Consider the following 13,862-nt stretch of genomic DNA (forward strand, 5'->3'; position numbering starts at 1 on the left):
GGTTAAATAAGATAACATAACACAGATATGTACACATTAAATTTAAAACAAATCAACTCTGAAATTGAGACAAGATTTCACTGGATCTTCCCTAACACCCACATGAAGATAACTAGTGATTTTCAAAGTGTGGTCCTTGGACCAGAGCATAGCAAAGAGTAGAGCTTTCAGAAAACCAACACTCAGCCAGGCAGTGGTGTCGCATGCCTTTAATCCCAGCACTTGGGAGGCAGAAGCAGGTGGATCTCTGTGAGTTCGAGGCCAGCCTGGTCTAGAAAGAGAGTCTAGGACAGCCAGGACTACACAGAAAAACCCTGTCCAAAAAAACAAACAAACAAACAAACAAAAAAAAAAAAACACAAGAAAAGAAAAACTCAAAACACCAGCCAATCCCACTGAGGCAAAAACTTTGGCTGTATTACTAGGTACTTGGAGCAAGAGCAGCTAGTCTCTAGTAGCATCAGCCCACAACCAGCTGACTCAGCACCCACCAGAGACACACTAGGTCTTCCCATTAACTGCCCAAGTCCAGTAATATGGGCAGCTCAGGGCTGCCTTCACCTATGTGCAGGGCTTATATGAAGAGTATAAAATCTCATGACCATACCCTACACACTGGAAACATGCTACGCTCCTGCTACTGTGAAATACTAACAGTTAAACCTCGATTACCTAATTAGTTAGAAAGATCCCAAAGATCAAATGGGCCAGAAACTTTAGTGGAATGACAGTCATCGGCACACAATAAAAAGTAGGTGGAACCAAAGCACCAGGTACTGGCCCAGACCTTCTCCCAGAGAACAGAGATGCAATCAGACAGAGTGCTCCAAGAGGCATGTCACAGCAAACAGCATCAGTGTAACAAGCTTCCTGCTCACTGCCCGCCCTACCCCTACCCCTGCTTTGTTCACCAGCAGCCAAATGGTATGATAAGCTGAAGGAGAAACTGTTAGAAAAAGCAATGCCTCTGCACATTGCTTGCTCGCCTTCTTCCAACCCAGAAGGAGCAAGGGTGAAGGGGCCATGAATCCTCCCAAGTCTATGTCAGGCACAGCAAGAGAGATAAAGTAACCCTAGCTCGTGGGTGCTAAGCACACTAGGCCGAGCCTGTCCCAGGCAGCAGCTCTCTGTCTCAATTTATTCACTTCTTAGTAAATATAGCAAGGTGGTTTAAAAAAACAAACAAAAACAAAAAACCTTTATAAAAGTATGATCGTGAAATACGACACTTTCATTCAACCACAGTTTGTACTACACTTTTTTTTTTAAGGTATTTTATATTTATTTGTATGTATGAGAAAGGGGATGGACGTATAAGAATGACTATGCCCACAGAAACCAGAAGAGGACAAGTGAGTCCCCTAAGGCTAGAGTTACAGGAGGTTGTAAGCCACTCGGTGTGGGTGCTGGGAACCAAACTTGGGTCTTCTCTAAGAGCAGCGGATGCTAATTATCACTGAGCCATCTCCCCAGCCCCATTTTCCTTGCTTTGCTGTTGTTTTAAAAACAAAACAAGTTGTGTAGGTTCCCTGGTTATCCACACTACTGACTGGGGCTTAACAGGACAGTCTGTGATTCTGAAGTATGACAGTTCTTGTTGCCATTTTAAGGAAAAACGAACATGCTTACTTCGTGATCCACGCTCTCAGTGGCCATGCACTGGTTGTTGGCCAGGGTGCTGATCTCTCGGCTCTTGGGGGTTTCCATGCGGCAGCTGCAGAGAGGCACTTCCTGGAGGCCATCCGTCTCAAGCACATCCGGACCATTGGCCAGCCCTAAGTCACACAGACACATCAGCTCAAGCAACCCTGACCTACAAAGGGTTGTCCAGAGAACAATCAATTACAGTCTTTACAGTAATCTTGTATGTACTGAAATTACACATCAGCACTGCTCAGTGGCCAAGTGTTCACATATTCTTCTGTAACATGCTACATGGGAAGTGAGACACCCACAAACACACCAGCTACTAAATTCTCCAAAACTACTTAGTAATTTATATTTATAGGTCCATGCCACAGGTCAGGTTGCATGTTCATCAGCAATTTCTAAATCCAGTTTTCAAGAAAGAAAAGAATTCACTATATGCTGAGATATCATTTTCCTCATTTGGTTCTAAATTACACCCATAAAAAACTTTCCACGTAGAAGGCTTTAATAATAGTTTAATTGTTACCTAGAATATTATTCACCAACCAAAGAATCCATACAATAGGCTGAAGAAGGAAAACAAAGAAAAGTGGGGCCAGTGAGAGGGCTTGGTGAGTTCAGATGCTTGCTACCAAGTCTACATACCCAAGTTTAATCCCCAGGACCCACATGGTGGAAGAAAAGAAGTACTAAAAGTTATCTTTTAACCTCCACACTTGCATGTCATGGCCTACATGCCTACACACATAACAGATGATAAGACAGAGAGACAGACAAATAGATAACCAAAAATGTTCATAATAGCAAGTGCCTAATACCACAATGAAAAACAAAAGCTTTGAGATTCAGGCAAAGTTTCTGCACTGCAAAGCTGAGCTCATCCACTCCCAGAATTAACATGATTCATGGGTCTGACTAGGAGCTTCAGGGACTGCTGCTTCCACAGGACACTGGAGCAGACCACGTCCTCTTGTGAAACAGCAGAGGTAAGAGGTGAACTGAGTTTGAAACAGTATTGCAACTCTGAATTAACTAATACTCACACCTAAAAAGAGATAAGGATCTGACAAGGTAGCCCTTTAATCTCAGCTTTTGAGAGACAGAAAGATCTCTATGGGTTCTGGGCCAGCCTGAACTATATATCAAGTTCTAAGTCACCCATGTTGCATAGTTAAACCCTGTCTCAAACATTATTAAGTAATTGATTAATTAAAATAAAATAAAATTATTAAAGCAATTCTCATTGAGACCAAACCCAAAGAACTCTGAACACCTCCAGCCAATAGAGACTTTGCTCATTTCATGAAAACCAATTTTGAGCTATTTCTTCTGAATGCTGGGATTACAGAAAAATAAAAACAGTTAACCACTCAGAACCAGCCAAGTGATTTATCAGGAGACTTATCAACAGAACAGAACTACTGCAAATAAGTTCAACACAATTTGCTCAACACAAGCCTTCCCTGAAATCCCTCCACAAGCCCTGAACTGCTTCTGGTTTGGAGCTGCCTGGTCTACAAGGTACTCAAAACTCTCCATACACACACAGTGCCTCAGCCGGTCTCTAGAAATGTTATGCTGAATCCAGGGTTCACCTCTGGACTCTTGTTTTGCTTTTTGTTTTGTTTTGTTTTGCCTTGTTTTTTTTCAAGACAGAGTTTCTCTGTGTAACTCTGGCTGTCCTGGACTCCATCTGTAGATCAGGCTGAACTCACAGAGATCACCTGCCTCTGCCTCCCTGGGTGCTGGGATTAAAGGCGTGCGCCACCACCTAGCCGGTCTAGTCCCCACAGAGGGCTAGTAAGTGATGAGCAAGACTGAAGATGTAGCTCCGCTAGCAGAGTGTTCACCTAGCTCACACCAAGTCATGGGTTGGATCTTCAGTACTGGATATAATGAATGCACCAGCACACGCCTGTAATCACAGCATTCAGGAGATAGAGGCAAAAACATCAGAAATTCAAGGCCAACCCGACAACATCAACACCGTGACATTAAGGCCATGCTAGGCTAAATGAGACAGTGTCTCAAATAAAAGAAGGGATAGTTTGAGCCAAACCTCTGTGGGAAAAAGGAGCCGGTAATTAGAAAGCTAGCTGCCTGACATCCCCCACACAGAAAAGATTAGAAAATCGAAAGCAAAACTCAAACCAGAATCATTGAAAATATGAAATGAGCTTGTGAGGACTTCCTGCTCAGTAACTTGGTGTAACTAAAGGAATAGACACAGATAGAAAAAGAAGTGGTCACCTTGTGTCACTCCGACCACATGCACATTTCTGGGCAGCACTGTCAGAACACATACATCTGCATAGATGGCCTCCACTCTCTAGAACTGAAAAACTGAAAAACTACTGAGGAATCAAACGAAAAACCTGACACAAGTTTCATGCTCGCACACTATTGGAACATGGCTGAAGAATGGAGTTGTGTGAGATTTCTGAGTGCTTATGAGAAAACTCCAAGAAAACAAGGAAAGAGTCCAGTAGCCCCAGTTTCTTTAAAAACAAAGACCTGTTCCTTGGAATGTGCTTTTGTGCTGCTTCTGGGAGTAGCAGGCAGAAATGCGTTTACCTCAGATCATCTATTACAACGGATTGTTGTTATTTGTTTATAAGACTCTATGGAGCATGTGGCTCACCTGATACATGTGATAACACACACGGCCTGCCTTTGTGACTGTACACTTTACTCACGTGACTCCTCTCAACTCTCAAGAGGATAAACTGTCTAATGCTCTAAATAAAGCTGGCTACTGCATGAGACTTTGGTCTACATCATTTACTGGTTCCAGCCAGGTATAGTGGCACACACCTTTAATCCCAGCACTCAGGAGGCAGAGGCAGGCAGCTCTCTGAGTTCGAGGCCAGCCTGGTCTACAAAGTGAGTCCAGGACAGCCAAGGCTACACCAAGAAACCCTGTCTTGAAAACAAACAAACAAAAAAAAAAAACAAAAAGAAAAAAGAAAAGAAAAAAGAAAAAGGAAAAAGGAAAGCTTTGTACTCTACTTGCGAGAAGAAAATAAAATCATTCTTGGAACAAACCCAAGATTCATGTGGTTTCTTACATTACTAAATTACAAAAGTAAATCACAGCTTCCTAAGTGTTCAAATTCTTAAAAAGCTATGTATTTGTCATTTAACATTAAATCCCTACAGTAAATAGTATAACTCTATGATTTCAAAACCTGAACCAAGTGTGAACAGCTGTGGGGTCTTACATTTCCCCTTCAACTATTTGTTTCACAAAGATTTTTAAATACCATTATTTAGTTTTCACTGCTAGAAGGTTTTTAAGTGATTTAAAGAAAGGGGAGCAGGCAAAAAAAAACTGAGAACAAGCCACAATGACTCAGACACATGGAAGATACAACTGCATCTGTGACTGGAGGCTGTCCTTTACTGCAAACACGCAGGAGCAAGGTGAGCTCAGTAGAAGCCAGAAGGCAAGCTACAACCAACCAGAGCTAAAAATCAAAGATCGCTCAAAGACACACTGCACAAAATATATAGCCCATTACATCAGTGAAAGGTGGCATTTCTTTGTCAAGGACTCTGTACACAAATGAGTGTGACTCACAATTGGGAGAACATGGTAAAACATAACTACTGCCCCCCAAATTTGGCATAAGGCATCTGCTCTTAGAGGGCTCTCACACTTTCTGCTTCTCATCTGAGCAGTCAGTGACCTGGCAAATATATTTGCATCATGTCTATTCAGTCACTTTTAAATAACCACTTTATCAAATTGCCCATTATTATCCACCAGGGGGCATCAGGCTAACACAGAGAACCAGGCCGGCAAACAATCAAGATGGTGTAGACATACTCCAACACCAACCTTCATTTTCCGTCTGGGAAGACAGAATTCCTCTGACACGGAGATCCAGGGAATCCAGAGAAACTTCCATATAGCCGGCGCTGTCTCCCAGAACTGCCTGCTCCATGCTTCCTGGAGATGACTTACAGGCCTCGGAACCTATACACAGAACACATGCATCATCAGACTGCCCAGCAGCTATATCCAGAACGTTCCAGGGAGACTGGAGAGGCGGCTCCACAGGGAACAGTGCTTGCAGTCAAGTTCAGTCCACAGAACTCACATGTTGAAAAGAATCAACTCCTATAAACTGCCCTCCAACTTCCACACCACACACACACACACACACACACACACACACACCAACAACATTCTAATTAAGAGGCCAGTTCCCAGGAAAAGAACTAATGATCTCTGATGAATTTAAATAACTCTACCTGGGCTACTTCAGTTTCTAGTATCATTTAATTTCCTATACCCAGTTTCCTTTTAAAAAAAAAAAAAAAAGGGGGGGGGGGGGGGAGAGGGTGACCAAGAAAAACTGAAAAAGCCAGTACTGTGGCTCATACTTCTAACCCTAACACTTGGAAGAATGAGGCCAGCATGGGGTACATAATGAATTCTAGGCTCCCCTGGGGTACAGAATGAGATTATACCACCACCCCAAAACCAACCATGAACATGTTACTACTTTCTTTTTCTTTTTAAAGATTTATTAAAAAAAAAAAAAAAAAGATTTATTTTTTAATATGTTACAGTGTTCTACCTGCATGTAACGCTTACACACCAGAAGAAGACATAAGATTTCATTATAGATGGTTGTGAGCCACCATGTGGTTGCTGGGGATTGAACTCAGGACCTTTGGAAGAGCAGGCAGTGCTCTTAACCTCTGAGCCATCTCTCCAGCCCCTACTAGATTTATTTAATCATTTTAGGCTTATCAGTGTTTTGCATTTATGTATGTACATGCCCCATATGTACATATGGTGCCCTCTGAGATCAGAAGAGGCTGGCAAAAGTCCTGAAACTGGAATTATAAACAGTTATAAGCCAATATGTGGACACTAGAAATTAAACTCTGGTCCTCTGGAAGAGCATCCATTGTTTTTAACTACTTAGCCACCTCTTCAGATCCAATTAATACATTTTCATCCAGATCTGCTAAATAAAAACTGTTAAAATAATCAAGAAAATAAATTAAATGTGGTAAATGGGGGGCTGGAAAGACGGCTCAGCAGTTAGGAGCGCTGACTGCTCTTCCAGAGGTCCTGAGTTCAATTCCCAGCACCTACCATGGTGGCTCACAACCATCTATAATGTGATTGATGCCCTCTTCTGGTGCGCAGGTGTAGAGCACTCTCATACATAAGATAAAAATAAATAATAAATCTTTAATAAAAAAATACTCAGAAATCTGACTGCTGTTGGAATTAAAGAGAAAAATTAATGTTATGAATGAACGAGGCCTTGCAGTACATGCCTCTAATCCCAGCACTTAGGAAGACAATGACAGCAGGCTCTTTAAAGGATAAATGCATGGTAAGACCATATCTCCAAAAAAATAAAGAAAGAAAGAAAGAAAGAAAAGAAAAAGTGATAAATTTTCATGAATTGCTTAAAAGACAAAAATGCTTAATTTGCAAGTATGAAAATATGCAAGTATGTAGAAATCTGTGCCTGTGATGATGCCAACTTTCTTGCTGTTTCAGGCCACACCTGATGATGCCCTGGGATACAGGCAACATCTAGCCCATCAGCATACCACTAACTAACAGGCAATGATATCTAAATATGTCAAGATGGATGGATCCAAAGAGAGCTAATTCCAAAAGTTGTTCTGTAGATCATGTAGCAGGTACAGAAACTTGGGGACAAGAGTGAGCAGCCTGTCCATACTTAGTATTTCCAACCATAAAGACATTTAATGAGGAATAATACTACAAAGTGTGCTTCTGTTATATACTACCTAACATTGGCAAAGGGCAGATGAATATTAGTGTGCAGCATTATGTAAATGACTAGAAATAAGTGAATCATTAATAGAGGTAAGGTACCAACATCTTTTAATTCAAACTACAGTCTGTACCAAGAGCTTAGACAAGAAATTTCAAGACCATGAATAGCCTCTTGAAACTTTAAACATTTTACATAACACAATGAAATTCACATTATACAGCAAATATTTAAGTATGCATTTTTCACTTTGAATCCATAATGGCAAAGACAAAATCCCTATCCTGAAAGTATCTTTTAGCGTTGGATCCACAAACACTTGTGAAAGCCAACAATGAAAACCCCACAGATTTTCTGATCTCAAAGGTGGACATAATTGGCAGCATAAATGAATGGGAAGATGGGGTGCTCAGGAAGGCACACAAGCCCTCCAAGTCCTCCCCGTGTCATTCGCCATCTCATAAGCACTAGCCCACAAACACCTGTCAGTAAAAGATAAACCAACAACTGAACTATGTAACATGAAAAAAAAAGCAAATTTTGCTTTGTTTTAACTAATGGAGCAAATTAGAAAACTCTGAAAAGCCACCCACACACCATTGTTGACAAAAAGTTGAAAGCAGTAAGTCAGGTAAGAATTTGATTTGGGAGCTGAAGAGACAGACAGCTCAGTGGTTAATAACGCCTGCTGCCTTCTTTGCAGAAGACCTGGATCTTCTGGCCTCAGGGGTTACCAGGCATGTACATGTACACATATATAGACAAACACGCATACATATGAATGAAATAAGTCAATCTTTGAAAAAGTAGTATTGTGTACGATTCACTTCAGCAGGTCAACTGCATACCCACATAAGGGAGCTGAACCTTCCTCATGCATGCACATGCTCTCAGTGTGCCACGGACGTGTGTGAATCCTGAAAACTGCTGAAGAAGATGTGGACTAAATCTTCGTGACCTGGTTTACTCAAAGATTTCTTAGAGCAAAAAAGCAAGAACCACAAAGAAAACAATTCATAAATTTGACTTCAATAAAAATGTTTGCTAGCAGTTCTTACCTAAATATACTGTTAGAAAAATGGAAAAGCAAGCCACAGACCAGGTAAACATGTAAAACACACATATGATTAAAATTCCATTTACAACAGTTCAATGAGCTAAGTGGCCTAACTTTAGACGTGAATGAAAGACACAAACGCACACTTCACAAGATGAAATACACTCAAGGAGAGACACTCCATTTCATTACTGCTCTGGTAAAAGCAAGCCTGAAGTTAATGAGAAGCACTCCTGTGCGCACTTCGGAACCAACTGAAGTTAGAAAGATGGATCCCCACAAGCATTAGCAGGGACAGGGAATTTAAGCTCTAAACGCTGTAGGTGAGTGACAAACAACGCCCTGAACACACTGCGTGTGACTGAGGTAGGCCAGTCAGAGCGATGTGAAGCTGCATACAGACATTCAGATCAACTTCCTTTCTGGCAGCCTAACCCAGCAGAGACCGTGGTCCACACACAAGAAAATGACTAACAGACGACAGCATCCCACACTGCTGGTGCAGTTCTTAGCACTGATACACTCCTCAGGAGGAAGGCATACAAACTGCTTTGGCCATATACAACAGGAAGGTACCCAAAACAATTATCTCAAAGGAGCCACAGCAGGAAAGAAGTCCACCTTGAGCAATTCCGTTCCCACAGAATTCTATAAAGTACTAGCCTATCAGCAGGACAGTATCAAATCCTTGAGTATCAAATCAAGGGCTGCCTACGCATGCATGGAAGGTGGCCGCAGGATCTGAGGGGAGGCTCTGCAGCGCAGCAGGAGTAGTGAGACGCAGAGGGTGAGGACAATGCTGAACTAATTCTGATGAGAGCGCTATACTAGAATACATTCCATCTTGTGGCAAGCACAACTCAACCAAGCTAGACAATGAACTTGGCACACTAACCCTTTGTCACTCTTATCTTCATGAACTCACCTTAACAAACTACTGCTAAGGCCTATGAATGAGGCACAAACCACTGAGGCCACGGAGGCACCCAGGGACCACACAGCCTTCCTTCCTTCCTCTTCTTCTTCTTCTTTTTGGTTTTTCGAGACAGAGTTCCTCTGTGTAACAGCCCTGGCTGTCCTGGACTCACGCTAGCTTAGTACTAACTAATGAAGCCAAATCAACTAGGTTTGCTATAAAGAAACTACCTGAGGATTACTGAGTTTTTCTAAAAAGCCATTTCAAACATTTTTATAGGAGACCCTGTTTTCAAGTGAAATCCTTCACAGAAACCAGCCCCAGCCAGCTTCCTGCTGACACACCCGCATAACCTGTAGCAATCACCAGCTCCACTGTGCTCACCAAGCATGCTGCTTGGCTTCTTTCTACTTCTCCGCCTCCTTTTCCGAGCAGGCTTGATCCAGGGGCTGTCAGTCTTCCCTCTCCTCTTGAGAAATTTCTTCTTGATACTGGATTCAGAACTCTGGAGAACCAAAGGGCAAGCATATCAGAGGCAAAGTAGGAAGAGCTCCTAAGAGCAAAAAAGAGCATGAGTGGCTTGCCTCAAAACTCAAGTACTTGCTATACCTTGATCTTCCTCTAACAAACCCACTTCACTTTTGGACATGTTTCGGGATTACAGGCTAAAGACATCTGTGCTCTTCTTAAACATCTCACTTAAGTCCAATCCTTCTAGAGGCAACAGGACAAGAAAACTAAAATAGAATATTTTATTTTATTTTATGTGAGACAGGGTTTCTCTGTGTAGCCTTGGCTGTCCTGAACTTGCTTTGTAAACAAGGCTAGCCTCGAACTCACAGAGATCCACCTGCCTCTGCCTCCCGAGTGCTGGGATTAAAGGGGTGCGCCGCCACCACCCAGCTTCTAAAATAGAATTTATAAGTTTTATTTGAGTTTGGCACAATGGCAAAAAAAAATAAATTGGAAATTTCTACTCAAGGCTAAGTAAGTAAGTTCATTATGTCACCTACTTTTCATTACACATATCCATTCATCTTGCTCAAGGAAAAACAATCAATGTTCAATGTGCCCTAGAATCCACACAGGCACATACTATATGGAGAACAAGAAAGAGGTATAATCAATTTATAACGCTCGATGTTACATTATCTGTTCCTATGTTGCAAATGTAGAAACAACATCTAACTACCACGAATCACAACTGACCTACAGCACCAATTCTACTGCTAGGAGACAGTGGGAAGTGGTCATGTGAAGGGGGCACATGGGTTCCTCAATCCTTCCCAAGGACACATATAAAGACACCAGGAACACTATGGTGACACATAGGTAGCGCCACATGGCACAGCATGCCAAGCCACCACAATATAAAAAAATTGTGTCCACTTGCCTAAGCCATGGACTGGATGTCACCCCAATCACCCAGCAAAATGGTGCTGAGGAAGACCCTGCAGCACACACGTTGCCCAGGTTCTTTGCTACAAACCACCCCCCACTTTACCTATGTTTTCACACAGAAATGCTTCTCAAAAAATTTCAACAAGTACTGCAGAACAACGTTTTCATGTCTGGACCATGTGATCATACCCCAGAAAATAATGCTTCCTCGGCAAACACAGGGCTCCTGTGAGTGTCCTCTCTCCTTCACCACAGCAGCCTGACACCAGGGTACACTTTCTCCCACTTCAATTCTTGATCTACTACTTTATCCCACACATACAACTTCTTCCTCAGGCTCCAAGCTCTTTCTCTTCTCTATTCAGTACTCACACCTGGGCTACTCCTGAGACTCCACTCCAGGGATTTCCCTATTTCCAACCTACCCAGCTCCTATAAACCTCAGGCTCTACCTGCCAGGTTAAAAAAAGAAAAAGAAAAAAAAATAGACTCCACGTCAACACAGCGCAAATTCACCTGCTCCTCTCTCAGCAGCAGCGCAGCCAAACTCTCCACTGTATAAAGAGCCAAAAAGGGAACCACAGCCTTCCCTAGGGAGGCCTGGCCTTCTGCTGTCCTGCCTGTTCCTGGGCTACAACTCTAAGTGACCTCCTTCACCACTCTCCCTTCAGGCAGGACCCTGTGACTCTCAGCACACACACGAGTGCTCTCAGTGGCCTGAGCTACAGAGCTGAGCTGTGGGAAGAGAATACATGTCAAGTTACCAAGTCAGATTCGTCTCCGCCATCTTCATCCTCCCCTGTGTCGGGTGACTCCTGCTCCTCCTCTGAATCTCCATCCATCTGATCAAGCCAAATAAAAAAAACAAAAACAAAATAAATCTTTTAGTAGAAGACAGATGGATCCAAAACAAATGTTAAAAGAAACACTGTAGGACAGGGCTGGAGATGACTCAGCAGTTAAGACCGGCGTTCATTTCCCAGCACCCATGTGGCAGCTCACAACTGTCTGTAACTCCAGTTCCAAGGGATCCAACACCTTCACACAGACATACATTCAGGCAAAACATCAATGTACACGAATAAAAATAAATAAATTATTTTTTAAAAACAAAACAAAAAACAGTGTAAGACATACATGGAAAGGACCTCAGTCTGCCCCAACGTAGAGATAAGCTGACTGACTGGTTGGTTCTGGCCAGTGAATTTCTAAGCAAAAAACAAGATACCCTGAGTTCCTGCTCCCACTTTCTCCTAATATATTCCATCCCAAATAGAGTCACTCTGATGACTGATTGAAATTCATTAACTACACCTTGGCGGTTACAGGGCATGCAAGACATGCCAGATATCTGTAAAAAGCGGTAATATGCACGCACACACGCACGCACGCAGAGAGACAGAGATAGAGAGCACAAGACTATTCTCCAGAAGTATAAAATAATACACAACCTGTCAGCCATGGTGGCGCATGCCTGTAGTCCCAGAAGTTAGGAAGTCAGAGACAGGTGGATCTCTCTGAGCTCGAGGCCAGCCTGGTCTACAGGACAGTCAAGGCTATACAGAGAAACCCTATCTCAGAAAAAAACAAAAACCTACTAGCAAACCTACCTCAACTCACCCAAGAACAGTCTAGTCCCAAGAGCCATCGCTGCTCTGCTGCCTGGCTACTTCTACTTACACTGTGCCTATGCCTAAACCTGTTTCTCTGCTGGACACACTTCAGTAAATTTGTTCTTTTCCAATTATAGACAAGTTTTGGAATTCTTTCTATGTCATAACACCGAAGACACCTTGTATTTATCTTTTCTGTATTTATCTTTTCTATCTACACTGTGAATGCATGAGTATGTGTCCACTTGCCCCAGATCTACTCATTCCAAGTCAGGGCTGTGATCTCTCGTGTGCTGTAGTCTGACTCTCTGTAGGATGCACTTCTCTTGATGGTCCCAGCTCAAAAGAACCTGTAGGGTTCATAGTCAAGCTGCATTCCAAAGAAGCTGAGGTCCTCAACATGAAGGCAGATGAGGATGGAAATGGAGCCCCTCCCATTAACACCTATGCAATGTCTCCTGCTTTGCCCACTCTCCACACTGCTGGTTTCTCCTACAGTCTCTCACACAATTCCCACAACTCTTCTTGCTCTCCATAGTCCACTAATGTCAGAATATGCAGCTCTACAGAAAGTTCTGAATAGATTTTGAAGGAACTGTTCTGAGCCTACAGATAAACCTAAAGACGATGCATTTTTGATTTGCACAAATGATAGGTCTTTTGTTTAGCGTCCTTTAGCAAATTCCTGCGGCTCTCTTATACTACACTATTGTTGAATATGTTACCCTAGGGAGAGAGAGAAAACTGCCCTGCCTTCTAGTGCTGGGATTAAAGGTGTGTGCCATTACGGCCACACAATGTTTAAACCTGATGTTTAAAAAGCATGCCTAGCGTAAGGCATTAGTCCCAGCGCCAGGGAGGCACCGGCAGCCAGATCTCTCTGAGTTGGAGTTCTACAGACCAAGTCCAGGACAGCTAGGGCTCTGCTACATAGAGAAACCTTGTGCTGAAAAACCAAAAACCAAAACCAAAAACCATGCCTGGTCATTTATGGATGTGCTGGTGCTTTCTACAACTTTACACGGGAAAAAGAGATGTCAATGCCATGATCACATAGAAGTGTAGTGCAATGGCTGCAATAGCTTTCTGTGATTTTTCCAAGATTTTCAGGTGGATATTTAAGTTTCCCCCCTCTCCTTTTAAATATTAAAGTTTCTTTCTGGCTTTTCTCTCAGTCAAAACAGTGTTAAAGCTAAAAGCAGCCATCTCACCCTCATTTTATGACTGATATTAGAAATGCTTTCAACTTTCACCAATAAATATAACCTTCACTGCAGGACTCAGGTACTTTGTTAGTGTTATTTAAGTTTTCTTTTAATTCATTGGGCAGTTGTTTTGTTTGTCTGTCAAGTTTTAAACAAGACTGTGTAATGCAACTACCAACTAGAAAAGGTAATACATAAAAAGGATAAAATCACTTTTTGAAAAAACGCTGCTTAAGGGGAATGGAG

At 42.4% G+C, this 13,862-nt stretch overlaps 1 protein-coding gene across 8 annotated transcripts in view; it reads right to left on the bottom strand.

The window, feature by feature from the left end:
• Ehmt1 (euchromatic histone lysine methyltransferase 1) overlaps nt 1–13,862 on the bottom strand; it is a 137,898-nt gene that overhangs the window by 56,974 nt on the left and 67,062 nt on the right. For all 8 annotated transcript variants that reach the window (XM_051166800.1, XM_051166802.1, XM_051166804.1 and 5 more), the window contains exons 7-10: nt 11,563–11,640; nt 9,782–9,902; nt 5,492–5,629; nt 1,630–1,775 (exon numbers count right to left, since the gene is read on the bottom strand). In XM_051166800.1, the coding sequence (XP_051022757.1) occupies nt 1,630–1,775; nt 5,492–5,629; nt 9,782–9,902; nt 11,563–11,640 (483 nt within the window). The remainder of the gene's footprint in view (nt 1–1,629; nt 1,776–5,491; nt 5,630–9,781; nt 9,903–11,562; nt 11,641–13,862) is intronic.

The sequence above is a fragment of the Acomys russatus genome, chromosome 24 (assembly GCF_903995435.1).
Source record: "Acomys russatus chromosome 24, mAcoRus1.1, whole genome shotgun sequence".
NCBI lineage: Eukaryota > Metazoa > Chordata > Mammalia > Rodentia > Muridae > Acomys > Acomys russatus.